The sequence below is a fragment of the Ziziphus jujuba genome, chromosome 3 (genome assembly GCF_031755915.1).
Source record: "Ziziphus jujuba cultivar Dongzao chromosome 3, ASM3175591v1".
NCBI lineage: Eukaryota > Viridiplantae > Streptophyta > Magnoliopsida > Rosales > Rhamnaceae > Ziziphus > Ziziphus jujuba.
Genome location: NC_083381.1, coordinates 3,067,970 through 3,085,273, shown reverse-complemented (window position 1 = coordinate 3,085,273; position 17,304 = coordinate 3,067,970). Strand labels below are relative to the sequence as shown.

General features: G+C 28.9%; 1 protein-coding gene across 1 annotated transcript; it reads right to left on the bottom strand.

Annotated features, from left to right (window-relative positions):
- Positions 1-8,341: 8,341 nt before the first annotated feature.
- LOC107421960 (pavine N-methyltransferase) lies at positions 8,342-13,966 on the bottom strand. The gene is made up of 8 exons (XM_048478299.2): positions 13,721-13,966; positions 13,205-13,313; positions 12,182-12,406; positions 10,690-10,789; positions 10,452-10,566; positions 9,627-9,718; positions 9,179-9,237; positions 8,342-8,534 (listed from the first exon to the last, which is right to left on the bottom strand). The coding sequence occupies exons 1-8, from the start codon at positions 13,905-13,907 to the stop codon at positions 8,342-8,344; spliced, it is 1,080 nt and encodes a 359-aa protein (XP_048334256.2). The 5' UTR covers positions 13,908-13,966.
- Positions 13,967-17,304: the final 3,338 nt, after the last annotated feature.

Here is a 17,304-nt window from a genome sequence, read left to right as displayed (position 1 = left end):
TTCAAAAATATCATCAACATCTTTTTAACTTTCAAAAAATTATTATTTTTGTCTCATATTTTTTCATTCACACCTTTCATACTATTATCACCCACACCACCAATAAGTGCTAGTTGTAATTTTCAAATTTTAAAATATTAAATTATAATTAGTGCAAACTTTAAAACATGCAGATAAATTGTTATTTGATCAATGGTTTTAAAAATAGTTCCATATGATACCTTATAACAATCAATACCAAAATACTCATATTGTACAAGTTTGACTAGGTTTGATTAAATAGACCTTATGTTGATCCCAGATTGATTTTTTTTCTATGGTAAAGGTTTTGATTTGACTGATATATCATTGTGTAAAGCTCGTCAATACGAATTCACAGATTGGTGGCATGTCAGATTCTAAGTTAAGGATAAAAAGGTATAGTTCTAGAAAATTTTAAATATCAGTATTATACCCGTGTTCAAATCAGTCTTAGATTTTTATCTACTAGTGACCCAATGCTTTATATAAGTGTTAGTTTTTTCAACCAAAAAAACAAAAATGTTAGGAAGCATGCCCAATAGTGAAGAAATACCAAAATACCAGATTTGTCCCCCTAAACTCAAGAAACCTCTCCCCAAACCAATGGGTTCGAACTACATTTACCAAACCCTGTTTGATGCCTAAACTAGGTCTCTGCTGTTTTGCCTCTTTCCTGCCACTAGCAAGCTACACACTCTAGCTAGGCTTGTAGCCTATCAACCAGTGATCACACCCTCCAATTTTTCGGGCCAATCCATTATTGGACGCTCCTGGATCATGCCAGCAAAGCCAACAACACAGACGGAACAGGTTGCTAGAGTTTGTGGTTTTTCCAACCATTTCAGCCCGATCCATACACCTCACCTGCCCTCCCCCACCCCACCCTGCCCCTCCTGCCTAACAATTTTTGGATCTTTTGAATCCATTTTCGTGCTCTTTTTGCCAAGATTCCTCATAGTTTGAGAGATTCATCAATAGGAAATTTAATCAAGCTTTAAGATGAGTTTGTTGGCCATAGATGACACTTCTAAATTGAGGTGAGCACACCAATGTATTCCTTATCTCTTGGGCTTTCTGTTTATATAAAGTTTATAAATTTTAGACATCATTTGATAATGTTTTTCATTTTTGGATCAATTAGTTATATATTTGGATTGTGCTTTAGACATTATTTTTGGATTGTGTTTAGACATTATTTGATAATCTTGGATTGTGTTTAGATAAAAATTGGTCAAAAATGATAAAATTAAAATTGGTTTAGTGTAATTAGATATTAATACGATCCATTTGAAGGTTCAATTTCATAAAATTAACCTTCGAATGAAAAACTCCAATTTTGAGTATTAAGTACTATTGCGGTATAATTGGACTGCTCAGAATCTAACTTTTGTAATTTTATAGTTGTATAAATTATTTTAAAACATTTGGTATATACCAATGTCTTTAGTTTAGTTGTTAGAGCTTGAAAAATATTTTATTATATTACAAGTGTATGTATTGAGCATGGAGGCAATCATATAGAGGAGCAAGAGTAAGCATTGGTAGTACTTGTAAGTGATTATATTTTTAATTGAATTCGGGCATGCTAGTATATATTTATATATGGTCTGATATGATATATTTATGATTAGATTTAACTATTTATTTTATACATATATGGATATTGGTTTTCACATATATGTGTTATCATTTCATATGACTTTTAATAAGATTTTTAATGGTTTCATATTAATGAGTTCATAATGGACTTTTGAATATTGGTATTAAAATGTTTTGGTGATTGAATCGATATTTTAGTCTTTTTAAAAAATATTTTATTTTGAGAAAGAAGATTAAAAATTAAATTTTTTAAGCATATTTAAGTATAGCAACCCATACCAAAATACTCCCGCTGTACACTGGATTGGATTGGTTTTGACAAGATGGACCATATGTGTGTCCCAAGTTAATTTTTTCTATGGTCAAAGCTTTGGTTTGTAATGTACCATTATGTAGAGCTTGTTGATACGAGTTCACAGACTAGCAGCACGCTGAATTCCCAGTTACAGACAAAAATTATGGTTCTAGAAAATTTTGAACATTAGTTTTATATCAATGTCTAAATCAGTCTCTGGTTTTTATCTGCTAGTGATTCAAGGCTCTATATATGTGTTAGAAAGCATGCTCAACATTGAACAAATCCCAAAATATCTATTTTATCTCCCAAACCCGAGAAACTTCTCCTCAAACCTACAGATTCAAATCATGTCGACCTGAACCTATTTAATACCAAAACCGGATCACCGTTGTTTTACCTCTTTCAGACCACCAGCAAGCTACATGCACTGGTCAGGCTTATAGCCTATTGACTAGCGATCACACCCTCTAATTTTTCAACCAATCCTCTAGCAGACGTGCTCAGATAGGGCTAGCTAATCCAATGGTGGCGGACAAAATGGGTTGCCCGAGTTTATGGGTTTTCCAACCATTTCAAGCCAATCCATACACTTTCCCTTCCCCTTCCCCCCAATTTTTGGATCCTTTGAATCTGCGCTTCGTTTGCCAAAATTTCTCACAGTTTAAAAGATCAATTGATGTGGAGGTTGGCCAAGTTTTCCAACAAGTTTTCCAGCCACTGGTAACATTTTTGGACTGCAACACCCATATTGAGCCAATGGCAATACTATGGAGGAGCAGGAGTGAGCATTAGCGGCATCCGTGAGTGGTTATAATTTTAAATAGGTTTGGGCATGCCAATATAATAATATATGTGATTTGAATATTTTACATATATATCGTTTGAATTAAATGTTTATTTTATCTATATACGAATATCAGTTTTTACATATATATGTTATCATTTTATATGATTTTTGACAAGATTTTAAATAGTTTCAAATTCTAATGAGTTTATAGTGAATTTGCAGATCACAGTATTTAAATATCTTAGTATTTGAATTGAGATTTTAATCATTTTGGAAAATAATTAATTTTTAGAAAGCAGATTGGAAATTATATATATTTTTAAGCATGTTTAAGTATTTTATATTTTTAAATGCTTAAAAATAATTTATGGTGATATATATTTCACTGTTAATATTTATGTTTTGGGCATGAAATAGTGATTTAAAATTTTTGAAATATTTAAATAAATGGTTAGATTTGAACGTCAAATTATGCTTTATGGTACAATATTGTTGGAAAAGTATGATCTTGAAAATAGTTTTATGAATATTGTACTTATTTTTAACTGGTGTACTATAGTACTAGTATTTCTATTCAGTATTATATTATTATATATAGATTTACCATGATACTTGTAGTATGCTAAGGGTCATGAGATTAGATTCATCTCATAGGTTTATTATTATCACGATACCTTTCGTATACTAAGAATCGTAAGGTGAGTTCATCTCTCATATTTGTATTACCACGATACCTTTAGGATGCTAAGATTCGTGAGGTTAGTTCATCCCACAAGTTTCTTTTATTTTACTATTCGGTTTACTACTAGTTAGGTATATTTTATGGTACATTATTTATATTTCTGAGTACACTATTGATTTTTTTATATTTATGGTTTTATTGCACTTTCATAATCATTTTGTGAAATTATGTTTATATTATTTTATGCTAAATATTTATATTATAATTGATTCAATTTATAATATTTTTAATGGGCATTAATTTGTACTACTTGTGCATCGGTTTTGTGATATTTATTTAGAGTACAAGTTTAGATTTTGTGAAATAATTTTTAAACGAAAAATCTTTCAAAAAAGTGAAATGAGAGGTCTTCAGAAAATGATTTATACAAATAAAATATTATTTTTCTATTGTACTATGCCACTTATTGAGATAAAATAAAATATATTTTCTATTATACTATGTCATTCACTGAGATATATTTATCTCACTTTTAAAAAAAAAAATTATCCCTCTAGGTCCAAACAGTTATCTGGCAGTCTATTTTATGCATCACTTGTTATTTCGTATTTTCTATAGTAGTAGCAATGTTAAACTTTACTTGTAATATTTATTTTTCTAGAATTATTCACATCAGTTGTATTTGTAAATTTTATAAATACTTTTAAGATGCTCAAACCTAAATATTGGATATGGTAGTGACCCGTAGTTATGGCTGTAATATGATGGGCTGTAGTTGTAGACCATAGTTGTAGATTTACATGTTGTTGTGGCTCTACCTTTATATTTTGACGTATTATTTAACATTGCATGTGTTTGTTTGCTCGTGATCATGGAAGAAAAAATTGACGAAACCTTCGAAATATCACCAACATTATCATGTTTCGGCCACCGACAACACCGACAAGGGGGAGAAAAAATTTCTGTTAGACGTGCCAGAGAAATATCACCGTTATCAAAAAGTGTCGCCGGTATCGTCTGAAGTCGGTGGGATTTTCGGGTTTTCGGTGGACATTGATGAAAAATTGGCGACAATCAACGGTAAAAATCAAATAGTATCCATGGAAGTTAAACCAGAATGACTTCTTGTGAGATCCCACATCGGTTGGAAAGGGGAATGAAGCATACCTTAAAAGTGGGTATGGATACCTTTCCCTTGCGACACATTCCCATGAAGGAAAGTAAAACCGTGAGGGGTAGGATTGGGCTCACCACCTAGCTTCCAAAGCGGACAATATCGTAATTGGGCCTGGGAGGCCCAGGCCAGTGGGACTGGCAGGTGAAAGGGTGGGATCCCTAACCAATGCAACGTGTTTTGACAAAACCGTACGGGCTAGACCCAAAGTGGATAATATCGCATGCGGATGGTCTGAGCTATTACAGTTGGTATCAGAGCCAGTACCCGGATTGGTGTGCTAGTGAGAACGCTGAGCCCCAAGGAGGGATGATTGTGAGATCCCACATCGGTTGAAAAGAGGAACGAAGCATGCCTTAAAAGAGGGTGTGGATACATTTCCCTTGCGATGCATTCCCATGAGGGAAAGTAAAACCATAAGGGGTAGGATTGGGCTCACCACCTAGCTTCCAAAGCGGACAATATCGTAATTGGGCCTGGGAGGCCCGAGCCAGTGGGACGGGCAGATGAAGGGGTGGGACCCCTAACCATTGCGACGCGTTTTGACAAAACCATGCGGGCTGGGCCCAAAGCGGACAATATCGTATGCGGGTGGTTTGGACTGTTACACTTCTCATCTTCTTCTTGTCTGCCCGACGGCAGCACAGGATTATGTTTATGTGTTAAGGTTAAATAAATATGGGCTGAGGAAAGTAAAAATAAATTATATGTTTTGGATTTGGGCTTCTAATTCTTATACATAAAATGAGATGGATTGGGCTTTTTAAAATGAAAGAGTTTTTAATCCTTTTGATGGATTGGGCTTTTAAAAGTGAAAGATTAGAAAAAGACTATTATATAATTTTATTAATACAGAAAAATTATAAATAATATAATAGAGTAATCACTCAATAAATTAACCAACTAAATAAATAATTAACCATTCAATAATATTTAATTAACTTCTATTATTTCTATTATATTGCAATATTTACTATTTATATTTAAACTTTTAGATACATTATAATTCAACAGAATATATGATTTTATGTCTATAGTTAATTTTTTTTCTTTTTTAAGTATCTATTAAATTTACTTAGTCATCTTTATCATCAATATTCTTATATATTATAAAGTTATCATTTTTTTTTTTGTTCTTATATAAAGCTTATGTTGTGAATAATGCATTATTAATAGATTTAGTACTTTTCAAAAGGTTTCATTAAAATATATAAATGATTTTGGTAACATAAATATATAAATAAGTTTAATTATAATAAATATATAAATAAGTATAAATATACTAATATCATTTTAAAAAATGACAAAATCAAATTAACAAATAAAGAAAAAAATAAATACTCATTAAAATAGATTCTAAAAATTTAAAAATAAATTATAAATTTGTGTTTCAAACTTGTAAGCATGTTAGAAAGTATAGTATTTTAATGTTTTTTTTTAATCAACAATCTACACATATTTACAGTTTTTATAATTTTATCGACATTTTCATCAATATTTCCATAAAATTATACCCTCGACATTTCCATTGATAGCTATATTTTCATCACTGTTCATGATTCAAGTGAGATCCCATTAGTTATTCTCTAGGGATTCCCCAATGGGATTTCGCTAGACAAAACCACTTTGGCGATCCTAGAAGGATTCTCAGGGTGAGTCCTATCATTAAGTGTTTTGTATTTTTAAATGCTTAAAAATGGTTTATGGTAATATATATTTTATTGTGGTATTATTGTTTTGGCATGAAATAATGAATTGAAAATTTTGAAAATAGTTAAATAAATTGTTGGATTTAAATATTAAATTACGCTTTATGGCACAATATTGTTTGGAAAAATATGATATTATGAAGATTATTTATGGATATTGTACTGTTATTCTTAATTGATATACCATATAGTACCAATGTCTTTGTTAAATATTATATTATAGCATGCATGTTTGTCATGATTCCTATAGTACGTTAAAGGTCATGAGATGGTTTTATCCTACAGGCTAATTATTGTCACAATACCTTTCGTACACTAAGGATCGTGATATGAGTTCATCTCATAGGTTTGTATTGCCACGATGCCTGTAGGACCCTAAGTATTATGAGTGGGTTCATCCCATAAGTTTGTATTGCCACGATGCTTTTAGGACCCTAAGGGTTATGAGGTGGGTTCATCACATAGGCTTCTTTCTTTTACTGTCCGGTTGTGTTCTGGGATGCTGTGTACCACTTAATAGTACTAGGTATATTGTACGTTATATTTTTTATGTTTCTAAATACATTGTTAGTTTTATAATATTTATGATTTTACTGTACTTTCATAATTATTTTATAAAAATATATTTATAGTATTTTATGCACAATATTTATATTATGATTAATCCAATTTATAATATTTTTAATGGACATTAATTTGTATTATTTGAGTATTGATTTTATGATATTGGCTTGGAACACAAATTTAGACTTTGTAAAATGATTTTTAAACAAGAAATCTTTCAAAAGAATAGAACAAGAGGTCTTAATATAAAGATTTACAGAAATAAAATATTATTTTTTTCTATTGTACCATGTCATTCGTTAAGATATCTTTATCTCATATTTTATTTGCTTTTAAATTCATTCCCCTCGGTCCAGGAAGTAAACTAACAATCTACCTCATACATTGTCTATTGTTCCATATTTCTCATAGCAACAATAGTATTTGTCTTTCCTTGTTCATTTTTATTTTTCTAAACTTATTTGCATCAGTTGTATTACATAATTTTACATATACTTTGAGAATGTTCTGATCTAAATTATGGATACGGTAGTGACTCTATTCTGTTGGTATAGCATTGGCATGTACTATGATGGACTATAAATGTTGACTATAGTTGTGGACTTGTATACTATTGTGGCTCTATCTTTATATATTGAGGTACTATTTAATGTTGCATGTGTTTGTTTGTCCATGGTTGGGTGAGATTTCATTGGATTTTCTCTAAATATTTGGCAATGGGTTTTTCCTAGGCAGAACCATTCAACTATCCTAGAAAAATTCCCAAGGCAAATCCTATCATACTTTACTGTCAAACCTTATACATGATACGTGTAGGAGTAACACTATTTGTTTGCTGAATTTTGAATAGCAACTAATTAATGTTTCCATATCCAATACATGATAAATGAATATGGTGACTTCATAATAATATTATGATTGTATTTGTGTGCATTTACCAAAGATGGTTGTATTTGTATGATAAGGTAAAAAACAATTTTATTCTCTTATTTAGAATGTCCCTCGAAACAGTCTAGCATGAAAATCATTACATTCTCAATCAATGATCTAGAATTTATTCAACTTTTCCAACCCTTTATAACCTAATAATACCAACATCCTGTTTTTTCCCCCCTATTTTTTCCCCTTCTTTATACACCTGTCCCTTCTAAGACGACTTATAATGACAAAGTAATTACCATCTTAGGCAATAATCCTTAATTTGTTCATACATTTGAAAAACAATTTTAACCAAATAATATCTTTATCCTTTTTTTTTTTTCCCTTCTGCCCGTGAAGATATTTTAGTAAAATCATACTTAGATGAATATAAATAAGGTGTAACTATTATGAGTCAAAATCTATTTTAAAACACCAGAAGCATATTAATAAACCAAAACCATGAAAGTTATCAATTTAATAGTTTTCCAAGAAAATATAACATTTTTTATTTATTTAGTCATTATTTCTATCATAAATGTATGCCATGCATGGACAGAATTAATGGAGCATATCCTTTGATTTACTTTCATTTCTTCTTGAATAGGAAATGAGCAACCATCCATTCTTCTCCATTGTTGTATCCATAGTTTTCTGCAATAAATAGAAAAAAAGTTCTCCAATATACAGTCCACTTAACGGCTGAATCCTTCCCATAAGTTGACTCCATCATTTGCTTGATGGCTGGCAAATTCTTGTCCATTCTTTTCAGCCACTCTTCCCTATACACATTGACATAACAATGATTTTTTGAATTAATTTCTTTTAGAATTTTTGAGAATATATAATTAACTTAATTTGATTCCTAATTCGGAAAGAAAGAAATTACTTAAATCAAGATACTTAACTAGTAACATCCTAGCCGTTGAATATGTATCTCAAATAATGTATAAATTATGGTTTTAACTATGTCTAGCTTCCTAATAATTTATGTACTTATTTAAAATTAAGATGATTTATTAATAATGCTTTATTAAATATTTTGGTTCAATAAACTCTTGCTGAATCATCTCTATCCCAAAGGTTAAGTTAATAAGAAATAGGTTTAACAATTCATATCAAGCATACCATTTAACATATGCCCCTTACGTGTAAGGCCATTAAAAAGGAGAAGAAACTAGGCAAACAACCCAAACAACATATTCAATAGAAATACAAATTGCAGCTAGAGTGCCAAAGATCAAACACAAGTTTTCTTAGGCACTAAGGCTCTAATGCGTTAAGTCCAAAAATTTAAGCTAATCCAAAAAGGAGCCAACAAATCATATCAAGCATATTTTCAAATAACTCTTACTTTATCAATAAATACATTAATTGTTGCTAATTACTTGATCAGGTTGACTTACAAAGAGTATTTCACTCTTACCCTGTTTTCGAAAAATGCTTCCCATTGATAACCCAATGATCGACAACCGAAACATCATCCTGTAGGAAAATTATGATCACCCAAATGCAACAAAATAAGTCAAGTTTAAGTCGAATTATTAATTATTGATATAGTTTTATTATAATAATTTACGCAATTATCCTCAATAAACTACTAGATTTAAGATAAATTAAAATGTATAAGTCTATTTATTTATTTATTTTGTGGGACAGTGATTACAAGGAGAGGAAAATTTTAACCAAGATTACAATATATTATTATTATTATTATTATTATTACAATATATTGTAAACCAGAGGGGAAAAAAGATTTTACCAATGCCTAATCCAACCCAGGATTTAGAAATGTACTTCGAATGGCTATACCATTCACAAAACTTATAACTACGAAATGTGTAAATTTGATTGTTGAAAACTACTAGAATCACCTGAAAATAAAGTAGTAGATCTGCGGAAAGCATCACACCTCCTGCACTAAATAAGTTCTTATTGAGCCAGTCATATTTTCTGAGCCATTCCGCTTGAATTTCACCCTATCATAATAGATATAAGCCAAAATATAAATTAAGATATATATATATATATATATGTAACGCTGAGTTACCTTCCAACGGTCCAAACACTTAGAAAAGAGTAACAGTTAAACTTGTATTACTTTTAAAATTTCCCTTACGGAAGAATAAAATAACAAAAAATTATCAAGAAACCTTATAAAAATATTCTTTCTACTTTCACACATACTCCAATTCAACTTCTATTTTATTTTTAAGCAGTTTCTCTCTAGCTAACTATGATACAGTGTCAAATTGTTCCTTCTTCTTTCTTTAGAATTTAATATAATTGACCATCTAATGTTTGAAAGAGACCATTTTATAAAAATGAAAATTGTCTAAGTTATAACTTTATTTTCATCATAATTAGTAAAAAAAAATAAACCATAATTGTTTTTTTATTGGTATTATCTTTAATATATATATATATATATATCAATTTTGATCCAAAACAAGTTATAATTTGGACATATAAGATACAATATTAGATCACCAATTTTATCATATGATTAAAAGAATTAAAGAGGGAACAATTTGAAATTATGTTATAATTTAAGGGCAGCATTGCTATAAACAAAATGGTTGGGAAGCGGAAACCGAAACATAAGTGAAAGTTCATGAGATATTTTGTAATATTTTTAATTAAAAAAAAAACCAGAAAATAACAATGTGAATAAAGGGGCAATTAGTAATGATATATACATACCTCGAAGTGGTGTGCAAATATTTTATGACAATAATGTTCAACAAATAGAAGACCATCCTCCTTCATCCATTTTGATATCTTCTTTAGAAGGTCTTTATAGTTCTTCATATACTATATATCAAACAACAAATTAAGCCAATCCAGTTTTTCAAACAAATTGAGTAAAAAAGAAAAGTTATACCAAAATATTAATTAACTATAACATATATAATATAAATAATTGTGTTTAGTTACCTCAAACAGTTCAACAGAAACTAATCTGTCATAGGTTGCTTCCATTTCAAATGTGCTAATGTCTCCAACAATGATCTCTACATTATGTATTTGAAGTTCCCTACCAACAGGAAATAAGTGCCTTTGTAGGGTCATTTGTTGAATGCAAGCATAAAAAATTAAGCAAAGATTAAAGAAATGAAAATAATTGCCCTATTGTAAATGAATTTAAAATCTTAAAAGGCATTTTTTTAAGTATACTTCAGTGTACACATATATATATATATATATCTATATAATGAGGCCTGTAAGGTGCAATCGCTTTTTCATTCGCACCAGCACTTATTGTTGTTGAGATATTGCCACGTTTTTGCTCATCATTTTTTCAATAACAGTAACATAACTAATGTAAAATAATTACCCTTGTTTTACAAACAGTTATAATATTGTCACTCCTTTAAATGATATACATCTAATATTTATTTTATATTTTTGAAAACAGCTATTGTTTGTTTATTATAAACCAAAAGGAAGATACTTTTTTTTTTTTGGGGCTAAATTAAAAGAAGATACCGATTAAATAAAAGTAGCATTGAAAAAAAAAATAATAAAACATAACTTATTTCAGTAATTGCGACATATATATATATATATATATGTATATATATATTCTATTTTATTAAAACTAATATTTATAATATTTGATTTTTCAAGTATCATATAAAATATTTTACTTTAAATATTTTTAGTAATTTGCTTTACGTAAATACTTTTTATTCACAAATGAGAGGTAAATGTTAGTTGTTTTGGTTTTTCCAGTAAAAAATAAAAATATTTTTAAGAAATCAATTATTAAAATTTTTAATAATTTTTACTATTTGTTAATTTTAGTTTATTCGTATTTTCTTTTTTATTTACACTAAACAGTAAAATTTTTTGATAAAATCAATACAAATTTAATATCATTTGAAGGAATGACAAATTATAATTATCTGTGAAAAAACGATAATCATGTCATATTGATTATATATGTTGCTGTTTTTGAAAAGTAACGAAGAAATGTGGCAGCTTTCGAAAACAACAAATGCAAGAACGAATGAAAAAAACGATTGCATCTAGCACTTCCTTCTATATAATACTTATAGGGAAAATGCACTTTAGCCTCAGTTATAAAACAATGCCATTTGATCTCCTCTTGATTTACATTTTGTTGTAATCTTGTCAAACACCATCATCATCAGCATGACTGAAACAAGGTCATCATTAAAATATATTGGAGTACCATCTAGTTTCAAAGATATTTTATACTTTAATATATATATATATATATATTCTTTCGTTGGGAATATAATTATATTTTAATAGTAATCATGTGCAAATTATATGAGTTATATTGGTCAAAATATTCAATTCCATCAAATTGGAATTAAATTATAAATCAAAAACTTAAGTTGGAACATTTTAAAATAGATAAACTGAATTTAATAAATAAAAATAACCAAACAGAAATTACCGGCATCGCTCATCCACATATGCTTTTTGTGTTGATGAATCGGTAAGTCCAGTAATTTTGCAGTTATTGTAGCTTTTGGCAATGTGAAGAGTGAGTGATCCCCATCCACATCCTATATCAAGAATAGTTTGGCCATCTTTTATTTGGGCTCTCTTACAGTAAAGCTCCAATGTTGCTTTCTCAGCATCCTCTAACTTGCTTGATTTATCCGGGAAGTAACTGGCGCTGCATCCCATACATTTTTTGTCATTATAAGTGGGTAAATATACATTCTATGTATAATGGATTTTTACCTAGATGGTAATTCTGCTAATTTTAAGACCGTGAGCAGCATTGACGTGGCATAATATTAAAGGGGCAACACTCGGAAATGCCCTGCTTTTTTTTTTTTTTTTTTTTTTTTTTTTTTTAAAGGTCAAAAGCAATGCCCTGATTTGCCCAAAACTTTAACTGATTCAAATTTTATCCTAGCTATATTGCCCACCATAAAATTATCGACATTATCCACTATGAGAATTGTATATATAATTGAAATACATATATTCTTCTCCCCAGTTTATGAAAAAAATTAAATTACATACATATATATATATATATATATATAGTTTTGATATAGTAATTAATTGATTCAAAAATAACTTTAATGATATAAGGTATGGATATGGAAACTTATACTAACTAAGTAATGACGGATATGTTAGGCATATTTATTGCTATATACATATTAAATCCGTTTTTTAATAATTTAAAATTTTGAAATTTAAAGATTGATTTAGTGATAAAACTATTGAGGATACATAAAAAATATTGTATCAAACCAAAATAGTTTAAAAGGGAAATATTATACATAGCTAGATATATATATATATATATATATTAAACTAATTTTGTTTTTGGGATAATAGTAATTTAAAGACAATATTTTAATATTTAAAAAAAAATAAACAAGTATGTAAAGAGAAAGTTTGCATAGATAAAATGAAAAAGTAAAGGAGTATATTCTGGATTTAATTAATATGGTACCTGAATTTGAGATTTTTTCCGAGCACAATCTCAAAAAATGAAGTTGGTAATTCATAAACATCTGCTTCTGGCTTGCCCGTGTTCATGGATATCGGCATTTCTTTCAAAGCTGCACATTATAACTTATTCAGATTTAGTAAAGGAAAATTAAAAATAAATAAATAAATAAAAAACAACTAAAATTGTGGGAAAAAAAAAAAAAAAACCATAAGTGATGCGACAACTTGTGATCATTAGTTAAAAAAGAGAGAAAAAAAAATGACCACCACATAAATCTTACATATGATATGGATCGCATATATACATATATATGTTTGATGATATGGATTCCATATATATATATATATATTTGAAGGTAGAAATAAGGTAAACCTTATCTATCGAATTGTTATTATATATATGTTTATATATTTATATGCATGACTTAATTCAGAATAAATTGAGAACTATTTTCCAAAATCTTAAAAAAAAAAAAAAAAAAAGAAAAGAAAAAGAAAGAAAGAAAAGGTTAATTACATTTTGCAAATTCAACAAGTTGGGAGAGTTGAAGCTCGCGTGTAGGTTTGTAGCCGTGGAGAAGACGGCTAGCCAAGAATACGCGGATAATCCTTCTTATGACCACGTCCGGTAGAAGGTCCTGCTCTAGCAATCCTATTAGCATTCCCATTATTGCATCGCGCAGCATCCCCAGAATTCGAAACATTCTTTGTTGATTTCTTGGCAAGCTTCTTCACTATCTTTTTTCAAGGTTAAATGTAACGAGGCTTTTAATTTAGTATTTGGATTCTCACCATTTCTTCCAATGAACATATTTATATTAAATAGAAAAGCTCGCAACTTAAACAAACTATGCAATTCATTTTCTTTATTTATCTTTTTTATCTTGTTAAAATGAATCTTATTTAAATAATAATTAAAGAGCCCCTTATATTTATGCCACAATAGTAATTTAGATTATAGTATATTTGTTGGATACAAAAGATATATCAATTATCAAATTTTTCATTCCATCAAAAAGAAAACATTACCAAACTTACCATATATATGGTGACTAAATAAAATAGTTACCATATGTGGAGATATGATATGGGTCACCATGTATACGATGACCAAAATTAAAAGACTTACCATATGTAAATATGGAGTGATAAAAACTCAAATAAAAAAAATAAAAAAAATCTTACTCTAGGACCTTGTTTGAGTATTATGAACTTCCTATCCAAACCATAATACATTTTAGACGTTCTTTTATTATTATTATTATTTTTCGACAATAATGATAAGTACTTGACAATAAATATTGATTGGATTCACGCTTGGAACTAAGTTTTAAATTATCTACCACAATATATAAAAATATCCTCTTTTCCTTTTTCTTTTTTTTGGACAACTATATAAACTACCTTGCATAATTAAAAAAAAAAAAAAAGATAAAAAACCAAAAAGATAAAAAAAAATTGTAATCATATATTTTCACGATTGTTACTTGCCCAATACAACATAAGATAAAACCCCTCTCACTTTTAATAAATTAAAATAAAAAATAAAAAAAATACTCCACTTATTTTTTCAAAGCATTAAAGAAAACAATTGAAAATTAAGATATCCAGCCGTCAAGGATCAATAACAACTCCTCGTGATTTTATATTTTTCAGAAAAATATTATTTGTCATTATTGATGAATTACTAATAGTGAAATCTATATGTCAAATGTTTAATTTTATAGTTTTAATATAAAAAATAATAGAATTAAATACCTCTAATTAAAATCTGTTATATAAATTAGTGATCATTACTAACAATAACAAATAGAAAATCTCTTTCATTGAACCTCCTAAATTAATTGCCAACACACTGATTTATACAATTTTATCAAAGTACCATTAAAATATACAGTATTTTTTGAAAACCAACTAAAATTGTAAATATTAATAATACAATAACAAAATACTTATTGATGAAGTCAATAAGGAACAATTTATATTTTTTTGTTCAAGTATAAAGTCTATGAGTCTAGACCCATGATCCAAGTAAATACAAATAGGTTTAGTAAGGGGCTTCTAGCTTACAAAAATACGTCAACTTCTACCTATTTAACCTTTTTTAGTTATCAAAAAAATAAAGCATAGACCAATGAGGTTAGCCTAATTGTATGTCCTTTGCCAGTATCTTTGAGGTAACAATATAAGTTCTCAATTCTTCTCCAAAACAACTGTAAAAATGTTTAAATAGTTAGGTATATAGAATTTGGACGAGCTCAAATCATCTGGGTTATATATATCGAACTATTACTTTACATGTCACTTATTTATATCCATATTGTATAATCCAGATGAAACAGGATACATCCAAATTCATAACTCAAATGGGTTTAAATCGTTTGGGTTAAATATATACTGGATGACTACTTCATTTATTATATATTTTTGTTCAGATTATATAATAAGTGGAACAAGATACATTTGGCAAAATCTGGATGGGTTTAAATTATGTGGGTTAATGTATACCGTACAACTACTACATGTATTATTTATTTCCGTTTGGATTATATAATTCGAATGAAATAAGATAAGTTTGATATATAAAATCCAAACAAAGTCAAATCACCCAAGTTAAATATACTAAATGACTACTTCACGTATTTTTTTGTTTCCATTCAGATATATTCTCTGGATGAAACAAAATATGTTTGATATATAGAATTCAGACATATTCAAAAGACGGCTTCAAATCGTCCAAATTATGTATACAGGATGACTATTTCATATAATGGATGTTTCCATCTAATTATATGATCTGGAAAAAATAAAATTTGTCTGGTATACAAAACCTTGAGAGGTTCGAATCGTTTGGGTTATGTATACTGAATGATTATCCATATTGTTGAAGCATTTATCAATGTTGGAAATCATGTGATTGTTGTGCCATGTCAGCTTCTATTTGTTAGCTTTAGTTAGTTTTATCATAACTAGCTATTTTAGTTGTAACCAACTCTGAAATTGTACCAACATTGATATAAATGGAAAACAATGGCTTCATAATGAAGCTTATGTGAACTTCTGGGAAATACTCTCTCTCTCTCTCTTTCTCTCTCTCTTTCTCTCTTTTCTTCTTCTTTCTCTTTCTCTTCCTCTTCCTTTGTGGATTATAGCATGGTATCATAGCTGAGATTGAAAGGTCCAAGGCTTGCATTTATGCCAGACAAAAATCACATCTACAATGACAGATTCGCAAGGCAAGGTCTTTTCTGATAAGATTTTTTAGTCTCTAATTACTATGTCACCATTTCCAAGTACTATTTTGAAGCTGGGAGATGAGAGTTTTCTCATCTGGAAGTCATAGATTTTACCTATTCTTTGTGACAACAAGCTTGATAAATTTGTTTTATGTCCTGATCCAAATTTCTTGAAGAAATTTCTTGCTATTGACAAAAAATTACAGAAGATAATCTGGCATGTTTTCCTATTGAACAACAAATTTGGATTCTCCAAGATCAATTTCATCTTTGCCATTGATGTTCGTGACATAGGTGATCGGGTTGGTCTTTGTACTTCTCATTGAATTTGGAGTGCTATTGAGGAAAGCTATGCTCCTTAATATGAGATTTCAATGTTACAATTGAGGAATCAACTTTAAATTATGAAAAATGGCAATATGAAAATTATTGAATTTTATAGGAAAATAAAAAAGCTTGCTGATCAAATGATTGCAGGTGGTTTTTTTGTTTTAGAAAAAAAAATTGATCATGTGCATTCTCACTGGACTGGGACTTAAGTATGAAACAATATTTGTTAATATTACTAGCCAGCAACCACTGCCAAGTCTTCAGGAGTTAAAAAATTATCTCATTCGTTATGAATCTAAGCTTGAGAAGAATAATACTGTTACAGTGTTCGATTCAACCAATCTTGCTTCTGCCTTTAATAGTCAATTGACTTGAATAACAATTCTAATTCCATGACCACTAATCCTTTCCTTGATTCTACATGAATTTTACCTAATTCTCATATTCATTCTCATAATCCTTTTACAGAGAACTAGTCTAATCATGGTGATTATGAGAGAGGTTATAATGAAAATTTTAGAGAAAGGTATTTTGG

Bases quoted from the DNA above. Each gene is read 5' to 3' on its own strand.
- LOC107421960 (XM_048478299.2), bottom strand. From the start codon at position 13,907: ATGTTTCGAATTCTGGGGATGCTGCGCGATGCAATAATGGGAATGCTA. The intron at 12,407-13,204 runs GTACCATATTAA...TATGGGATGCAG, and splicing joins GGAAAAAATCTCAAATTCAG to CGCCAGTTACTTCCCGGATA. The intron at 10,790-12,181 runs GTAATTTCTGTT...TCCTGTTGGTAG, and splicing joins TATGTGGATGAGCGATGCCG to GGAACTTCAAATACATAATG.